Source organism: Mustela putorius, unplaced genomic scaffold, assembly GCF_011764305.1.
Source record: "Mustela putorius furo isolate JIRA1106 unplaced genomic scaffold, ASM1176430v1.1 tig00000095_pilon_pilon_pilon, whole genome shotgun sequence".
Taxonomy (NCBI): domain Eukaryota; kingdom Metazoa; phylum Chordata; class Mammalia; order Carnivora; family Mustelidae; genus Mustela; species Mustela putorius.
The window spans coordinates 31,004,479-31,024,514 of record NW_025421280.1 but is presented as its reverse complement, the minus strand read 5'-3'; the positions used below and the strand labels follow the sequence as shown (position 1 = coordinate 31,024,514).

Below are 20,036 nucleotides of genomic sequence, written 5' to 3'. Positions count from 1 at the left end.
CTTTGCCTCTGCTATCACCAAATCTTCCTTTCTACAGCTCCTAAGAGCCACTTTCTACAGACTTCCTGTCCTGAAGATCCCTGTGGTAAGCAGAAATCTAATTTGTCAATAACAGGTGTACACACACTTTCTTCTGGATTTTCAGTTAAATGCCATTTTAGGTGCTGCTGTGAAGGGATTATGCTGATGGAATTCAGATCCTATGTCTCTGAGAGGGAGTTTATTGTGAGTGGGCCTGGTCTAATCAAGTTACCTCTTAAAAGCTCTGGGCTCTTGGAGAAAAATGAGTTGAAGTTTGAGAGCAATTGTGGTAAGGGAGCTCCTCCTACTCATCTCTGAATAGAAATGCTGAGATGCCATGTGAGAGCTGCTGGAGGAGGAATGCATGCAGCCCCAAAGAGCTGAGCAAGTCCACTGCTCACAGCTACCCAGAAAGTGGAACCCCAGCCCTATAACTGCAGAGAACTGAATCCTTGTCAATGACCAGGGAGCTCCCAGGAGGACCCTGAGCCACCAAGGACAATGCAACTCTGGTCAATTTCAGGCTTATAAGACTAAGAATAGACAACTCAGGCCCACCATACCCAAGATGCCCCAAAGAAACCACAGATACAAGTTTCTGTTTATTTAAAGCCCCTACATATGAGGAAACGTGTTACAGAGCAATAGGCATGGAATGCAGCCCCTTCCAGGGCTCTCACCTGCACATCATAGTGGGCCATGAGGACAGCAAAGCTGCTGAGATGGGTGCACTGGCAGGTGGTACTGGTGTCTTCAGTGGTCACTATCCTGCATCCTGTGGTGGACCAATGACCATATCCATCCAGACTGTGCTCCCAGAAGACGCAGAACACATTTTGCTTTGGCCCAGTGGTCACTGACTGCAGGAAGAGAATGTAGGTAGGAACTGGTGGTTCTGGTGTTCGGAAATGCTTATCCAAAGCTGGCTTGCAAAGGGCTTTCCTGAGGAATGATGCATCCATGGGGCAACCTCCTGAAACCTCAAGACTGAGCTAGGCAGTAAGGCTGTGCCCAGGACCTAGGCTCATTCCACACCCACAGCCTATCTCATCAACACTCACATGGTGAGAGAAGATGAAGGTGATAGGGGAGCTGAGGTTCTGGGTGTCCTTGTTGTTCATAAAGGCAGAGATGACATCTGAGAGCAGAACGCCCTTGCGTGCCCCATGCAGAACTGCCTTTTTCTCAGGCTCCAGGACTAGGGGTGCCTCCACCAGCAACTTGGCCATCCCCGGAATGGAGACGAGACCCACCACAGAAGGACCTGCAGGATGAGGCCAATATTGATACCTTGGGGTGCCAATAGGGCCCCTTCCTCCTCAGATGTACTCTTTGTGGCTCCACTACACCCCCATTTCCTTTTAATTTTCAGTTTCCTGTTTGTCACATCCTTGGGCATCTTCCTCCCATTTCAGCCATTACCTGAGTCCTCAGATTCATGCACCACATCCCAGTTCAGCATCATCGTCACCTGATTGTGACTCAAGATGACAGTTTTATCTCCTTGCTCCCGCACCTTCAGGGACAGGTCTATGAGATTCCAGAGTTGTGTAAGGGAGTTATATTAGTATTTGTGACAGTAGTGGTTGATATAATACCATTCTATGTGTGTATATATGATGTATGTATAAAAATATTTTATATATTACCTAAATCTATAATATAAATACTTTATATGTAATATAAATACATACAGAAGTCATAGTATAAAATACTATAAAATTTAAAAATATATTTTATAAATATAAAAGTCATAGTATGAAATATAATGTTGAATATTATATAATTTATAGAATGCACATATAATATAACATATGAATGTTCTAGATCTAATATATAATATATTAATAATAGTATTATTTGACACACATAATAACAATATTGCACATATTTGGTATACATAATAATTTTATATATGTGTAAAATTTGAATTTATCAAGGGTTAGAATATTATCAGCAATTATTCAACAGTAGATTAGATAACCTAGAAGAAATGAGAAAATTCCTAAGCAGTCACAAAAATTACTAAAACTGACTTTTTAAAAAATTTCTTTTCAGTGTAACAGTATTCATTGTTTTTGTACCACACCCAGTGCTCCATGTATTATGTACCCTTCTTAATACCCACCACCTGGCTCCCCCAAACTGACTTTTTAAAAATTAAGTTTAGTTAGCCAACATATCATAACATGTCATTAGTAAAACTGACTTTAGAAGAAGCAGAAAATCAGGACAGACCTGCAGTAGGTAGAGGCATTGAGTTGTTTATCAAAAACCTTGGAAGGGGAGGTGAACCATGAGAGACTATGGACTCTGAAACAATTTGAGGGTTTTGAAGGGGCTGGGGGTGGGAGGTTGGGGGAACCAGGTGGTGGGTATTAGAGAGGGCACGGATTGCATGGAGCACTGGGTGTGGTGCAAAAACAATGGATACTGTTACGCTGAAAACAAACAAACAAACAAACAAACAAACAAAACCCTTCCCTGAACAAAAAGCTCAGGTCAGTTGGTTTTGTTGCTGAATTCCATTTAAGGATGATATCCATTTAAAAGACTAATCCTCTGTAAACTGCTCCATAAAGTAAAATAAAATAAAGTAAAATAATAATAGGAAGAAATACTACCTAAATAATTCTATGAGGCCACCATTACCCTGCAAACAAAACTAGATAATGATATCACAAGAAAAAAAAAACAACTATAGACCAAATTTTTAGGAACATAGATGCCAAAAGAATATGGAATAATTTTATTCAAGGGTGCTCAAGACTTGTTCATAGAAAACTGTTAACTGTGTTTATGGATGGGCGACTCAATATAGTTATGATGGCAATGGTCCCTGCAGAGATCTACAGAATCAGTGCAATCCCTATCAGGATTCCAAAGCAATTTTAGATATTTAAGTTCTTGAGGAAATGGAAAAGCTCAACCTAAAATTCACAGGGCATTGCAAATACCCAAATAGTATCTTGAAGATGAAAAAAAAAGTGCATGGAGCACTGGGTGTGGTGAAAAAAATAATGAATACTGTTTTTCTGAAAATAAATCAATTTAATAAAAAAAAAGTTGAAGCACTTAATCTCCTAATTTCAAAACTGACTACCAACCTACAATAATGAGAACAGGAGGCATTGGCATAAGGATTGGCATACAGATCAGTAAAATAGAGTTTAAAGTCCAGAAACAAACCCGTATATCTATGGTTAATTAATTTCCAAAAACTGGTGTCAAGACCCTTCAGTGGAAAAAGAAAAGTGTCTATAACAAATGGTCCTGACACATCAGGCTACCAAACAAAAGAAGGAAGCTGGAAACCTATCTCACACAATACGGAAAAATTAGTTCAAAACAGGTCAAAGACCTACATTAACATTTTTTTAAACTGGGTATTCACCCCAAAGATAGAGATGTAGTGAAAAGAAAGGCCATCTGTACCCCAATGTTCATAGCAGCAATGGCCACGGTCGCCAAACTGTGGAAAGAACCAAGATGCCCTTCAACGAACAAATGTATAAGGAAGAGGTGGTGCATATACACTATGTAGTATTATGCCTCCTTCAGAAAGGACGAATACCCAACTTTTGTAACAACATGGACGGGCCTGGAAGAGATTATGCTGAGTGAAATAAGTCAAGCAGAGAGAGTCAATTGTCATATGGTTTCACTTATTTGTGGAGCATAATAAATAACATGGAGGGCATGGGGAAATGGAGAGGAGAAGGGAGTTGGGGGAAATTGGAGGGGGAGACAAACCCTGAGAGACTATGGATTCTGAAAAACAATCTGAGGGTTTTGGTGGGATCTGGGATGGGAGGTTGGGTGAGCCTGGTGGTGGGTATTATGTAGGGCACATATTGCATGGAACATGTTTATAAAAAAAAAATAAAATAAAATAAATTCTAAAAAAAACTTTTAATTTTTATTTATTTATTTTTTTAAATTTTTTATTTTTTATAAACATATATTTTTATCCCCAGGGGTACAGGTCTGTGAATCACCAGGTTTACACACTTCACAGCACTCACCAAATCACATACCCTCCCCAATGTCCATAATCCCACCCCCTTCTCCCAAACCCCCTCCCCCCCCGGCAACCCTCAGTTTGTTTTGTGAGATTAAGAGTCACTTAAAATTCAATTAACATACACTGTGTTAGTTTCAGCAGTAGAATTTAGTGATTCATCAGTTGTGTGTAATACCCAGTTCTCATTACATCAAGTACCCTCTCTAATGCCCATCGTCCAGTTATCCCATCAAAAAATAAATAAAGAGTTGGGGGAAGTTGGAAGGGGAGGTGAATCATGAGAGACTATGGACTTTGAAAAACAATCTGAGGGGTTTGAAGTGGCGGGGGAGTGGGAGGTTGGGGTACCAGGTGGTGGGTATTATAGAGGGCATGGATTGTATGGAGCACTGGGTGTGGTGAAAAAATAATGAATACTGTTATGCTGAAAATAAATAAAAAATAAATAAAAAATAAATAAAAATTAAACAAAAACATGTGAACCAATATTCATAGTAGGATTATTCTCAACAATCAGAAGGTGGCAATAAGCTAAATGTCCATCAGTGGATGAAGGGTGGAATAAAAGGTGCTGCATCCATATGCAATGGAATATTATACAGCCATAAGAATAACAAAACACCTATAGATGCTACAACATGGATAAACCTTGAAAACATGATGCTAGGTGGAAGAAGACACATATTAAGCAACGCAGTGTATCTCTCCATATGAAATGTCCAGAATAGGCACATCCATAGAGACAGAAAACAAACCAGTGATGTATAGGGGCTGGGAGAGGGGAAGAATGAAGAATGACTCCTGAGCAGGGGTACAATATTTACTGCAAGGGTGATGAAAATATTTTAGAAATAGAGGCAATGATTGCAACTCTGTGAATATATTAAATGTCACTGAATGGGGGCACCTGCGTGGCTCAGTGGGATGAGCATTGGACTCTTGGTTTTGTTCAGGTGATGATGTCAAGGTCATGGGATTGAGCCCTGCCTTGGGCTTGTGCTCAGGGGGAGTTTGCTTGAGGTTTCTCTCTCCCTCTTCCTCAGCCCCTCCACTCTGCTCTTACTCTCTCTCTTTATAAAATCAATCAATCAATCAATCTTAGAAAAATAAATGCCACTGCATAGTATGCTTTGCTTAAAATGGATTTTTGCTTAAAAAGAATTTTATGGTACATGAATTTTACCTGAAATAAAACAAATAAAACACTTAAATATCAGATAATATTAAATTCATATTATTCCTAATTAAATAAATTATTTTCTTGGGAAGCCATTTCTATTTTATCTTAAATTCTTATTTATCATCAATTCCTCTGTTAATAATTTATTTTTTATTAACATGTATATTATTTATAGTTTTATTCATTTCTTTTTTAATTTTAATTTTTTTCAGTGTTCCAATATTCATTGCTTATGCACCACACCCAGTGCTCCATGCAATATGAGCCCTCCTTAATACCTACCACCAGTGTCACCCAACCCCTCACCCCCTCCCTTCCAAAACCCTCAGTTTGTTTCTCAGAGTCCATAGTCTCTTATATTTCATCTCCCCCTCTGAATTCTTTCTTTTTTTTTTCTTTTTTTAAATTTTTTATTTATTTGACAGAGAGAGATTACAGCAGACAGAGAGAGAGGGAAGCAGGCACCCCGCCAAGCAGAGAGCCCAATGTGGGACTCCATCCCAAGACCCTGAGATCACGACCTGAGCCGAAGGCAGTGGCTTAACCCACTGAGCCACCCAGGTACCCCTCCCCCTCTGATTCCCCCCAATTCACTTTTCCTCTCATTCTCCTAATGTCCTCCATGTTATTCCTTATGCTCCACAAGTTAAACGAAGCCATATGACTTCACTTAATTGACTTCACTTAATTGACTCTCTCTGCTTGACTTATTATACTCAGTATAATCTCCAGTCCCGATGTTTGATACAAAAGTTGGATATTCATCCTTTCTGATGGAGGCATAATATTCCATTGTATATATGGACCATATCTTAATTATCTGTCTGTTGAAGGGCATCTTGGTTCTTTGCACAGTTTGGTGACCGTGGCCACTGCTGCTATGAACATTGGAGTACAGATGTTCTTTTTATTACATCTGTATTTGGGGTAAATATCCAGTAGTGCAATTGCAGGGTCATAGGGTAGCTCAATTTTTTTAATTTCTTAGGAATATCCACACTGTTTTCCAAAGTGGTGCACCAACTTGCATTCCCACCAATAGTGTTAGAGGGTTCCCCCTTCTCCACATTCTGTCTAACAGTTGTTGTTTCCTGTTCTGAAAATTTTGGCTGTTCTAACTGGGGTATGGTGGTATCCCAATGAGGTTTTGATTTGAATATCCCTAATTTAAGGTAGTATTTCAATGAGCAAGACAGGAAACAACATGTGTTGGAGAGGATGTGGAGAAAGGGGAACCCTCTTACACTGTTGGTGGGAATGCAAGTTGGTCCAGCCACTTTGGAGAACAGTGTGGAGATTCCTCAAGAAATTAAAAATAGAGCTTCTCTATGACCCTGCAATTGCACTACTGGGTATTTACCCCAAAGATACAGATGTAGTGAAAAGAAGGGCCATCTGTTCCCCAATGTTTATAGCAGCAATGGCCACGGTCGCCAAACTGTGGAAAGAACCAAGATGCTCTTCAACGGACAAATGTATAAGGAAGATGTGGTCCATATACACTATGGAGTATTATGTCTCCATCAGAAAGGATGAATACCCAACTTTTGTAGCAACATGGACGGGACTGGAAGAGATTATGCTGAGTGAAATGAGTCAAGCAGAGAGAGTCAATTATCATATGGTTTCACTTATTTGTGGAGCATAACAAATAGCATGGAGGACATGCGGAGTTAGAGAGGGGAAAGGAGTTGAGGGAAATTGGAAGGGGAGGTGAACCATGAGAGACTGTGGACTCTGAAAAACAATCTGAGGGTTTTGAAGGGGCGGGGGATGGGAGGTTGGGGAACCAGGTGGTGGGTATTAGAGAGGGCACGGATTGCATGGAGCACTGGGTGTGGTGCAAAAACAATGAATACTGTTACGCTGAAAATAAATAAAAAAAATTAAAAAAAAAGAATATCCCTGATAGCTAATGATGATGAAGATTTTTACATGTGTCTGATAGCCATTTGTATGTCTTCTTTGGAGAAGTGTCTGTTCATGTCTTCTGCCCATTTTTTGACATGATTATCGGTTTTGTGTGTGTTGAGTTGGAGGAGATCTTTATAGATCTTGAATACCAGCCCTTTCTCTGTAGTGTTATTTGTGAATATCTTCTCCCATTCTGAGGGTTGCCTCTTTGTTTTGTTGGCTGTTCTGTTTGCTGTGTAGAAGCTTTTGATCTTGATGAATTCCCAAAAGTTTTTTGCTTTGGTTTCCTTTGCCTTTAGAGACATGTCATGAAAGAAGTTGCTGTGGCCGATGTCAAAGAGGTTACTGCCTATGTTCTCCTCTGGGATTTTGATAGATTTCTCCCTCATGTTGAGGTCTTTCATTCATTTTGAGTTCAACTTTGTGAATGGTTTAAGAGAATGGTCGAGTTTCATTCTTCTATACATAAGTATCTAATTTTCTTAGCACCATTTTTTCCCCAAAGATTTTTGCTAATTTATTTGACAGAGAGAGATCACAAGTAGGCAGAGAGAGAGAGAGAGGGAAGCAGGCTTCCTGCTGAGCAGAAAGCCTGATGCAGGACTTGATCCCAGGACCCCGAGATCATGACCCAAGCCGAAGGCAGCGGCTTAACCCATTGAGCCTCCCAGGTGTCCCATCCCAGCACCATTTATTGAAGAGACTGTCTTTTCCCAACTGGATATTTTTTCCTGCTTTGTTGATTATTTGAGCATAGATATTCATTTCTTGTTTTGTTGAGATACAATTGACATTAGTTTCATGTTTACAACATAATGATTATTTATTTATTTATATTGCAAAATGATCACCATAGGAAGCCTAGTTAATTTCTGGCACCACAGTTAAAAATTATTTTTCCTGAGATGAGAACTTCCAAGATTTAAATTTTTTTTATTAACATATAATATATTATTTGCCCCAGGTGTACAGGTCTGTGATTCATCAGGCTTACACATTTCACAGCACTCACCATAGCACAGACTCTCCCTAATGTCCATAACAAAGCCACCCTATCCCTACGCTTTCACTCCCAACAGCTCTCAGTTTGTTTTGTGAGATTAAGAGTCTCTTATGGTTTGCCTCCTTCCTGAATCTTGTTTAAATTTTTCCTTTCCTATCCCCCTCTATCCCCCCACTCTGCCTCTCAAATTTCTCATATCACAGAGATTATATGATAATTGCCTTTATCTGATTGACATTTCACTCAGCATAACACCCTCTAGTTCCTTTCATGTCATTTCAAATGGCAAGATTTCATTTCTTTTCATGGCTGCATAGTATTCCATTGCATATATATACACCACATCTTCTTTATCCATTCATCTGTTGATGGACGTCTAGACTCTTTCCATAGTTTGGCTATTGTGGACATTGCTGCTATAAACGTTTGGGTGCATGTGCCCATTCGGATCACTACATTTGTATCTTTAGGGTAAGTACCCAGTAGTGCAATTGCTGGGTCATAGGGTAGCTCTATTTTCAACTTTTTGATCAAGATTTACTCTTGTAGCAACTTTGAAATATGTAACAGAGTATTATTTACTATAGTCACAAGGCACCTTACATACCATCACTTATTTATTTTATATCTTTGACCCCCTTCACCCATTTAGCCTACTGACCTACCACCACACACCTCACAAGCACCCCTCTAACCCCAATCTATGGCAACCACCAGTCTGTGCCTATGAGCTCCAGTTTGTGTTTTATTTATTCATTTTTTTAAGATTCCACATATAAGTGAGATCACCCAGAATTTGTCCTTCTCTGACTTATTTTACTTAGCATAATTTATTCATTTCTTTTTACCACTTATTTTAATTTGTTTATGATTATAATACTGAGATACAAGCATGGTCACACATTCCATTGAGGCTGGGGAACAAATGTGGGAGAACAGGCAGAGCAGAGCTTGGGGCAGACCCCAGTACTTACCTGTGCCTGCAGATGCATTGAAGGTCAATGTCCCATTGGGCAGGGCCTGGCTTAGGTTACTCAGCACATTCTCCAGGCCAGCGAGCAGGTTTGTGGCCACATAGTGTTGCTTTGAGCGGGGCAGGGCCTCCAGGTCTTCAGGGGTCTGCAGCAGCTCATCCACACCCTGTACGACATCCTGGGGGAAAGCAGACACAGAAGTAGTGCATCATGGGCCAGAAAGACTGAATGAATAGGCTGTCCACTTAGCCTCAAAGTAAAGGTCCTAGAGACTATCTGTTTGGGGGAAAAGGTGGCACTGTTTGGGGTTTCCTGGGATTGTCCCTGGAATCCAGCCACTCACGGCCAATCCTTTTCATGAATGCCAAGGATGACATAAATCCAATTTCCAGAAAAGTAAGATGAAAGGTTGTTAGTAGATGCAGGTGGGTGTCTAACAGTGAGTACAAATACCTGGATATCTGCTCTTCCCACCCACCCCAGGAGAGGAGTGCCTCAGAGAGGTCACCATGGTGTTGGGGGGTTTCTTTCCACACCAAGGCTCTCCTGGGCCTTCATGAGATGCCTCCAATTGTCTCCCCTGGATTCTGACCTTACCTGTATGGTGTCCTGGACAAAGGCTGGTATGAAATTTCTGCCTAGATCTTCGAATCTTTTAAAGAAGTGGGAGAGTCTCTGGGGAGAGGGAAGATGAGGTAGTCAGAGAGCCTCTATGTGGGAATCTTGGGGGAAATGGCAACCAGGAGGGGTGGGGAACTTTGAGGAAGAATTTCCTGTCTCCTAGTCCCTGCTGGGGCCACTCACCCGGCTCTTGATTCCATGGGGTGGGGTCCAGGTGGGGAAAAAGATGCCTGCAGGGGACAACAGCAGTTCATTAGGTATGAAAGCTTCTGTGTGTGTGTGTGTGTGTGTGTGTGTGTGTGTGTGTGTGTGTAAGGGGCCTGGGATCAGGTCAGACCAGATACTTTCCCAGGTGGTCATTTAGTTATTCAGAGTTTGGACATAGAAGCATCAGGAAGGCCACATTGACTCCTCCCTGGTAAGTGGGTGCCTTTTCTTATTCACACCGAGGTGTGCTATGGGTGAATGTGGTGCCCAGATGCTCAGCTGCCCAGATATGGATGGAATTGGCCTGAATTCTCCCTGTCTTCAGCTCCAGTTCTCTCAGCTTCCCTGGGCAGCTTTCAGCCAGGATGGGGACATCATGGCAATCTGTGTCTCAGCCTGAGCATTTGGACAAAGACCAGATTGGGTCTTTTGGGGAACCACATTGAGGGAATATACCACATTTCCCAACCAGGATGCTGTCTGGCTCCCAGTGACAGCTTTTGTTTTAATTCCCTCAGGGCAACTGCTCACCTGGTCGTCCCCGATGTCTCCCACTGCTATTTGGTCTAGATGGGAGCCCCTTCTCATCACCCAATTCTCCACGTGTGTATGGGGGTGCCTCCGTGTTATTCTGCTTAGACTCCACACAACATCCTTCTGGGTCCTGGTCATCTGGTCTTCTCTCAGGATTGTGAACTGAATTTATTTGGGAGAGTCAGGGTCAGCCTTGTGCAGGGAGACAGACAGAGGCCGAGCAGCTGAGAAGGAGGTTCAGGATGCTGAAATTGTTGGCCAGGGAGAGAACAGACCCAGGCAACAGGGTTGGCCTTCCCATCTTCCCCTTGTAGTGTTTCTGGGTGGGTTCCCTGGGTCCAACATGGCCCAAAAGATCTGAGAGCTTTCCTGGCATGGCCAAGCCCAAGTGGGCTCTGGTGGGAAAGGTCTCATCCTCACAGTCACTGATGATGGTGAGGTGGAGGGATTTTCCACTAGAAACTTCTATGAGCTCCTGAAATATCTTGAGTGCCATCCTTTTTATTTTTTTTAATTTTACAAAAGTAAAATGCCAAGGAGCAAGGGGAATTCTTTGAACTTCCATAAGTGACCCTCTACAGAGAGTTCTGAGCCTTGGGGTTCAAAGAGGTACAGATCTCTGGCTAGGTGCTGAGGATGGGTCTCTGATGCCTGGAGAAAGTGCGCTGGGTGACTCGAAACCTCATGGAGGAGTAGATGGAAGACACAAGTGAATTCTTACCTTGACATGTGTTCTCACTCTCATTCCTGAATGTTCTTGCCCCAGAAGCAAGCTTGTAACCTGGAATGCATGTGCAGTAGTAGCTCCCCACTGTGTTCCAGCAGTCTGCGAATTTCCCACAGGACGCTGTCGAGGAGGGAACACACTCGTTGATGTCTGGAAAACAATAGGTCAAAGGGTCACCTCCCAAAGATGTGAGTTCCCATAGGGCAGAGACCCTGGCCTCCAGCCTGACTCAGTCATAGGTGCTGGAGAGAACTCAGATAGCAGGTGGCATTCCTGGGGCAGGTCTGAGCTGGAGACAGCTTCTCCAGAAAGCCTGCTCACTGCTCCACTCATCTTTGCTCTCTGGCTGGGCCTGAGGGCACCTAGATTCAGATACTCTGCTGTGCCATCATAGGGGCTGGAAGGAGGTCAGCATACCCTTCTGCATGTGTTGTGGGTCTCTGCTTGCACTATTGGGGATCTGGGGGTGGGTTCCAGTTAGTGTGACAGTGGCACAAAAGTGACTCAATGCTGAGTCAGTGAAGGGGGTCACGGCTAGAGTCTGTGCAGAGTAACACTCTTTCCTACCTGAGGGTAAAGCCAAGTGGTCTGGCCACTGCCCATTGGCAGCTTCCACCTCCCATTACTCACGATGGCCCAAGATCCCCCCAGAGTCCTTATCACCCACTGCCTCAGGCTCCCAATGTCAGGTACTTTTATGATCCCCAAGGATATTTCTGTGGAAGTTATACTATATCTGCTTCTGAAGGAGGTCCCCTCTTGTCAGAGACATTGGGAATGTGAAATGAAGCTGCACAAAGTTCCTCACAGCTGAGTCATTGGTGATGTCTTCTGGCATCTTATTTCTCCCTATTTTTTAAATGACTGGAAAGATGTCTGTGTGCCAGGTCCTCTTTGAGTAGCTCAGGGAGCTAGGGACGGACACTATCAGCTAAAAATAGCAACAGTTTTATAAAAAACCATGGACACAAGAATGAATCAAAATGCAGGCATAAAATATTTGGTCCTATACATTCCAAAACTTTCAAAGTTTCTTCTCTGCACCTGTGGACATTCCTTCTAAGACCCCATACCAGGCTGTGGGTGTCAGCACCAGGACATGACAGGATGTTGGAAAACACACACGTGATGCATTCGTGTTCACCCCCACCTGGGCCATGGAACTGCCCTCCTCTCTTCTCAGATGGCGACAATGGCAAGAGAACTATCTTCAGTGTTGCAGGTTGGGGTGGAGGTGAGTGGGGGTTGACTGAGAAGGAGGTGCAAGGTGTGGAAGGCATAAGGACAGGAAACTCCTCAACCATACACACATGCTTCCAGAAAGGAGCTGAGATCAGTTACATTAGTGGTAGGATCTCCTTGTCATACTCACTCAGCCATAAGTCTCCATAATACACACATGCAAATGCACCAAAGCTGGCTAATAGTCACAACATCTCTTTTTAAAAATATGATAGCATCTTTCCCCCAAGTACTAAATGACACATGGATATTAGAAAATATGAGAAATGAGAACATATACACTATGGAGTATTATGCCTCCATCAGAGAGGATGAATACCCAACTTTTGTAGCAACATGGATGGGACTGGAAGAGATTATGCTGAGTGAAATAAGTCAAGCAGAGAGAGTCAATTATCATATGGTTTCACTAATTTGTGGAGCATAACAAATAGCATGGAGGACAAGGGGAGATGGAGAGAAGGGAGTTGAGGGAAATTGGAAGGGGAGGTGAACCATGAGAGACTCTGGACTCTGAAAAACAATCTGAGGGGTTTGAAGGGTCAGGGGATGGGAGGTTGGGGGAATCAGGTGGTGGGTATTAGAGAGGGCACGGATTGCATGGAGCTCTGGGTGTGGTGCAAAAACAATGAATACTGTTAAGCTGAAAAAAATATTTAAAAAATGAGAACAAAGAAAATCCACTTACAAGTCCACTATATATTGACTACTTGAAGATTGAGGATATTTTTTTCCCTCAGCTTTTCAAACATGCTAGGAGCATTGTCCTTTATTATCAGTAAATATGCATCTAAGATGATTTTGAGTAGATGAAGAATATTTCTTGGTATGAAAATTGTTTATTTCCCCTTTTCTCCACTAATTTTCTTATTGTGGTGAAATGCCCATAGCATATGATATACCATGTTGGCCATACTTAAGTCATGTAAATTTCTTTTTAAATCTTGCATTGTTTAAGAATAAAAACTCTTCTGTTTTAGATGTTGATCTAGGTTCTACAATCTTATTAATCTTGATTTGGATAAGCCAATCTCTTTGGTCCCAATTATGATAAAAAATGAATCCATAAAATTCATAGAAAAAAAAACACAGGAGATAAAGTCTTTGAAATCGGTCTCAACACAGATATTTTGGATTTCACTCCAGAAAACAAAGATAAAGAAGAGGAAATATGCCACATCAGAAAGCTTTTATAAAACAAAGGAAACTATCAATAAAATGAAAAGGCAATCTATAATTTAAGAGAAAATATTCACAAATCATATATCTGAAAAGTGATTAACATCCAAAAAAATATAAAGGACCCATTTAACACAATATAAAAAACCGAAACAATCCAATTTAAAAAATGGGTAGAGATCTGAATAGGCATTATCCACAGAAGACATTCAAATGGCCAAGAGGTACATGAAAAAGTACCCAATATCACTCATCATCATGGAAATGGGAATCCAAACCATAAGGTGCTATCATCTCACACCTGTTGGAATGACTATTATAAAAAAAAAGATAAGGAATTGCAAATATTGGTGAGGATGTGGACAAAAGAGAACCTTGCTCCCTATTGAAGGGACTGCAAATTAGTGCAACCACTGTGGGAAAAAATCTGGAGATTCCTCAAAAAAATTAAAAACAGAACTACTGTATGATCCAACAATTCCACTCCTGGGTATTTATTTGAAGGAAACAAAAACACTAACCTGGAAAGATATCTGCATCACAGCATTTATAACAGGCAAGCTCATCACAGCATTTATGATAGAAAGGCAAGGTAGGGAAACATGTTTCTATCAGTGCCTGAGTGGATGATGGAAGGTGGTGTAGGTGCACAGGGGACTATCATTCAGCCATAAAAGGGAAGGCAATATGGCCATTTGCAACGACACAGATGGATCTTGAGGGCATTATGCTGAGTGAGATATGCCAGAGTGAGAAGGACAAATGACATATGATTTCACTTATATGTGGAATCTAAAAAGAAACAAACAAAACAGAACTCAGAACAGAGGAATGTAGGTGGGAAATAAAAACTGTGCCAGCTCATGGAACACTACATCAAAAACTAATGATATGCCATATGGTGACTAATGTAACATAATGAAACACACACACACACACACACACACACACACACCCCACCCAAAAAACAAACCGTGTTAGCTCTGCCTGCCTCATGAGGCTGCTGTGAGGAGTGAGGTGCAAAACCATGACCATGAAGGGGAAGGAGTTCCCAGTGAGCTTATTGTGGAAGGAGACCCTGAGCTTCCAGGTTGCTTACTCCTGCTGCTTCCATTACTCTCCCCTTTCCTTGTGTTACAAGTATAAACACAGTAATAACAGCAGGGACCATGATAATAGCTTGTGTTTGACAGTGTGCCTTGTACTATTCTTTACCTGTTCTTCACACATGTGAATTTTAAATCCCCAATTTATCGACAAGCAAACTGGAGCATAGAGAGGAGAAATAATTTCCTACATGTCAGATGTAATTGGCAGTGAGCTGGACTTTGAACCCACGTAGCTCAGCTCTGCTGTGCAAGCTCTCAACACTCTACCTACTGATCATGAAAACCAGATTGTCCACTTCCCTTGTACTCCTCCTGCCCTGTCACCTCTCTCTTTTCCTTGATGAAATGCTGGGTGCTCTTCTCACTAATACTGAGCGCTTGGGAATGCCTCACCATCTCCCAACCCCTGGGGTCCTTGCCCCTCCACCACCCCAAGACCCTGTACCATCACAACTCTCCGACAGGCTGGTGAAGATCACCCCAGACGATGAAATGAATCCTGGGGAGCAGCGACAGGCAGTGGCATTCACACACGTGGATTTTGGAGGGCACCACTGGGCACAGTCTGTGGGGACAGAGACTGAGGGGACGAAGACCACAGTCAGAGGGTTCAAGAAATGGAGGGAGACATATACCAGCTAAGAGTCCAGGGATAGAGCAAGGGGTGGGGTATAGGGAAGGGATGGCTGTTACTGGAAGAGCTCAGAGAACTCTGGACATTTAGGGAGGAGGAATCAGCTTCTTGTATACCCAGAAAGCATCTGTGAGCATCACTTGTGGAATACGCCCCCTTCCCTACCCATTGATGGTAAGAAAGCCCAGACCCCAGAATTCACTCCCCAGCTTATGTCCCCAGTGGGATAGGCTGGGCAGACTCACCTTTCAGTTTCTGTGCAGGCCCCAGTGTCAACAGCAGCAGCACCAAGATCCCTGGGACAGAAAAGAAGACAACACAGAAATGAGAGTGAATCCCAGTTTCAACCCATGACTGCATGGCCATTGCCTTCTGCAGCGCATAGCTTTCCAGCAGGATCCATGAGCGTCCTCTGCTGCACATTGTGCCAAGACTATCTGCATCCCCTCCATCTCCCTGGGCTCCCCAAGAAGTAAGTCAAGGATAACCACAAACATAACCTTCATGGAACCCCAGGTGCTACAGTTAAGGGGACAGAGTATACATGGACAGCTGATGTCAGTGACACAACATAGAAATTGAAACCTCTTCCAAAGGAGGGGAGAAAATCTTGAAGGAGAAACTCTTCCAATCCATGTGTCTTGCCCTTATATAGGTTCTTTGTTCCCTGGCAATAGCAGAAATCTGCTTGGAGAAGGCCTGCTTTCTCTTCCGTGGTGAATGTGTGCCTTTTCTATTTCACATGGATTATTTTATGAGACAAGAGAGTGGCTAGGTGTTCTGTTGTCCAGATGTGGATGAAACTGGTCCAAGCCCTCTCAGTCTGTCAGGCCTGGTGCCCTCAGATTTCCTGGGTGACTCCTAGAGGGGTGGGGATATCACAGCCACCAAACCTGAGGATTTGAAGAAGTCCAGGATGGGCCTTCCTGGAAACTAAGTGCAGGGGAAATGCTATGTACCCAATCAGGAACTGTCATGGCTCCCAGCATTGGCCTTTGTCCTGACATTTCCTGGGTGGAATCTCACTGCCTGCCTAATTCTTGGAATCCCAGCTGTCCTGGGAGACAGCATGCTCCCATCCACGTTAACTCTGAGACTCTAGTTCCATGGAGATGAGTAAAACCCACACCTGATCCAGGACTTTCAAGGGGCTTAAGGGCAATAATCAAGAGAATGAAGGTGATGCTGTACAGTCAGGGTCACCTGGAGAGTGGCCACCAGGGCTGTGGTAGACAGTGGGGCTGACATTCAGTCAGGCAGCTATGGGGCAGTGAAGTTTTCTTTTCTGATCCCCATGAAGGAATCTCTGGACTAAAAGATGGTGGTGAGAATCTGCATTTGAGCAAGGTCAGTGGTGGAGGAGGGCAAGGTGGATGGAGAATGGAGCAGGTGCTGATGGGCAAGAGGTGGCAGATGCTTCTGTTTTCTTGACCCTTGGACTTCCACCAGTGATATAGACCTGTGGGAACTGCCAAATGGGACTCACCCTCCATCTTCTGTCTCTGAGTGGTCTGGGTTAAACGGGGCCTGGGTTGACCTCCTTGGAAAAGGGTCAGGACTCTGCAGTCGTCCCCTCTTTTTCCATCTGGTCCAGACGGAAGACTCTTCCATTCACCTCAATCTCAGAGTGTGTGTAGGGTGGTCCACATCACTCTGCCTACCCCCATACAACATCTTCCAGGTCCCAGTCACCTGAGTTACCTACAGGCCTATAAACTAAATTATCGGGGAGGTTCAGGGCAGAGCTTGCAGGGGGAATTAAAGCCGGAAGGCCAAGAAACCAGTTCACCATGTGAGGAGGCATTTTTTCCAGGTAGGGTTGTTGGCTAGGGGAATGTTGGCCAGGAAAGGTGTGCCCACCCTCAAATATCCCCCATTCTTACAATTCTAGACAGGGTTCCTGGATCCATTCTGGTGTGACCAAGTTTGTATGGATTCTGGGACAGTGGCGGTGGGCAGGGAAGGTCTTATACTGGCCACCACTGATGAAGCAGAAGACGGATATTGCACTGAAACATAATGTGCTGTGAGTTTGTGAAGTCTCCTAAATGTCACCTCTTTGTTTTATGAAAATAAAGTACTATGTGGGAAGGGAAGATGTTCCAAAATTGTGTGAGTGGCCCTTTGTGGAGGTATCAGAGCCTTGGGGTTTGGAGAGGGATAGAACTCAAATAGGTGCCGAGAACAGCTCTCTGATGCCTGGAAAAGTGAGCTTAGTGACCCCAAACCTCATGGATGGGGATATAGAAGGTGAAAAATCTTTCTTACCTTGACACATGTTCTCACTCTCATTCCTGAATGCTGTCTCAGAAATGAGCTCCTGTCTTGGGCCACACATGCAGTACTTGTCGTCCATGCTCCGGCAGTCAGCGTAGGTTGCACAGGACTTTCTCAACGGTCGTTCACACATGTTGATGTCTAGAATACAAGATAAAGGATCATGTCCCAAAGGAATCAGTTCCCATAAGGCAGAGACCCTGGCCTCCAGCCTGACTCAGCCATAGGTACTGGAAAGAACTCAGCTTGCAGGTGGCATTCCTGGGGCAGGTATGAGCTGGAGACAGCTTCTCCAGAAAGCCTGCTCACTGCTCTGCTCATCTCTACTCTCTGGCTGGGCCTGAGGGCACCTAGATTCAGATACTCTGTTGTGCCATCATAGGGGCTGGAAGGAGGTCAGCATACCCTTCTGCAAATGTGGTGTGAACTTAGGCACTAAGTCTCTGCTTGCACTATTGGTGTTCTGGGGGTGGGCTCCAGTCAGTGTGATGGTGGCATTGAAGACCACTCTCGATGCTGAGTCAGTTAAGGGTGTCACAGCTGGAGTCTGCTAGAGTAACACTCTTCCCCACCTGAGAGTAAAGCCAGGTGGTCTGGCCACTGCCCATTGGCAGCTTCCACTTCCCATTACTCAACAGTGGCCCAAGATCCTGACAGAGTCCTCATCATCCACTGTCCCAAGCTCCAAATGTCAGGCATTTTCAAGAAGTCCAAGGATGTCTCTGGAGGAGTCTTGCTGCCTCCAACCCTGGAGGAAGTTTCTCTTATCAGAGCCCATCACACATATGAAATGAGGAAGCAACATGCAGGTTCTCACAGCTGAGTCACTGGGGGAGGGGGGTTCGTCTGGTCTCTTACCTCTCTCTCTTCTCTACACATGAGAGGAAAGAGTTTCATGAGCCAGAGTCACTGAGTATCTCAGGGACCCAGAGAGCAGGGGCTCTGACTCATCCCTGACTAAAAATAACAGTTGAATGAGAACTAGCAAGTCAAGAATGCATCAAAATGCAGGGACAGAATGTTCGGTCCTGTACCATCCAAACAGGGCAACAAGACTTTAGAGCCTGAAAGAACTCATGGCATCATGTAGAGTCAGGGCAGGCAACTGGGTCCCCCAGAGAAGAGTGTCCTACCTGACCTCGTAGATGTCCCTTCTAAGGCCCCAGGCCAGGCTGTGGGTGTCAGCACCAGGACATGACAAGATGTGGGAAGACACACACATGTTGCCTTCATGTTCACCCCCATCTGGGCAAAGGGACTGCCCTCCTCTCTTCTCAGATGGTGGCAATAGCTGGACACTTGCCTTCAAGGTCGTTGGGTGGCATGGAGTCGAGTGGGGGACAGGTGGGAATGACAAATGCAGGAGGGGAAGACATGATATGAGAAATCCTCAACCTGACAGGCATGCTCCCGGGAAGGAGCTGGGATCCAGGCGTACCATCAGCAGGGCTCATGGCCATGCTCACCCAGCCATGAGCCTCCATGGGTCACACATGCACAAATGGAGGGGATCCATTAGGGGTGCCTCTCAGGCATAGAGGGACTGGGCGGGAGTCCCAACACTACCTTTTTTTCCATGGTAAATTAACTTTCTCCCAAATATTAAATGACACATGGATACTTAGAAGGACAAAGAAAATATAAAAAAAATGAAAACAAAGAAAACTGTGTATAAGTCCACTACACAGACTACTAGTAAGTTAGGGTATTTTTTTCTTTTCTTTTCAAAAAATTAGAAAATTTTCCTTTACTTATCAATAGATATGCATCTAAGACTATTTTGAGTACATGAAAATATTTCTTGGTGTAAAAACTGTATTTTCTTGCTTTTTCCTATTATTGTGGTCAAATGCACACAAACAAAATTTTCCATCTTAACCATTTTTAAGTATTAGAATTTCCTTTTATGATTCTATTTTGTTGAATAAAAACCTCTTCAGTGTCATTATAAAATGTTTTTTGAAGCAAACTTTAGTTTCAGCTTCCATTATGCAAGTTGTATTTATTTTCATCTTAAAGGAAAAGCAATTTTTGTTTCCTTAAAGATTTTTATTTTGTTTATTTGACAGAGAGAAAGAGAGGGAGAGAGCACAAGGAAGGTCAGCAGCAGTCAGAAGGAGAGGGAGAAGCAGACTTCTCACTAAGCGGGGAGCCTGATGTGGGGCTCAATCCCAGAACCCTGGGATCAAGACCTGAGCTGAAGGCATATGTTTAACGACTGAGCCGCTCAGATGACCCAATTTTTTGTTTTTCTGATTTGAGAAAAATAGTTGATTTTCTTTATGAGATTGAAATTTCTTTCTTTTTTCCTCTTTCTTTCTTTCTTCCTTCCTTTCTTTCCTTCTTTCTCTCTTTATTTCTCAGAATATTTTAACAACTGTTGTTTTAAA

The 20,036-nt window shown here is 43.3% G+C and overlaps 1 protein-coding gene across 3 annotated transcripts in view; it reads right to left on the bottom strand.

The window, feature by feature from the left end:
- Positions 1-20,036, bottom strand: part of ADGRE2 (adhesion G protein-coupled receptor E2) — a 36,323-nt gene that overhangs the window by 9,592 nt on the left and 6,695 nt on the right. The window contains exons 3-13 of one of the 3 annotated variants that reach the window (XM_004748204.3): positions 17,638-17,787; positions 15,615-15,665; positions 15,181-15,315; positions 11,200-11,355; positions 10,476-10,640; positions 9,921-9,967; positions 9,714-9,791; positions 9,117-9,294; positions 1,444-1,551; positions 1,083-1,285; positions 702-881 (exon numbers count right to left, since the gene is read on the bottom strand). In XM_004748204.3, the coding sequence (XP_004748261.1) occupies positions 702-881; positions 1,083-1,285; positions 1,444-1,551; positions 9,117-9,294; positions 9,714-9,791; positions 9,921-9,967; positions 10,476-10,640; positions 11,200-11,355; positions 15,181-15,315; positions 15,615-15,665; positions 17,638-17,787 (1,451 nt within the window). The remainder of the gene's footprint in view (positions 1-701; positions 882-1,082; positions 1,286-1,443; positions 1,552-9,116; positions 9,295-9,713; positions 9,792-9,920; positions 9,968-10,475; positions 10,641-11,199; positions 11,356-15,180; positions 15,316-15,614; positions 15,666-17,637; positions 17,788-20,036) is intronic. The other 2 variants (XM_004748203.3, XM_045082767.1) reach the window with 2 other exon arrangements.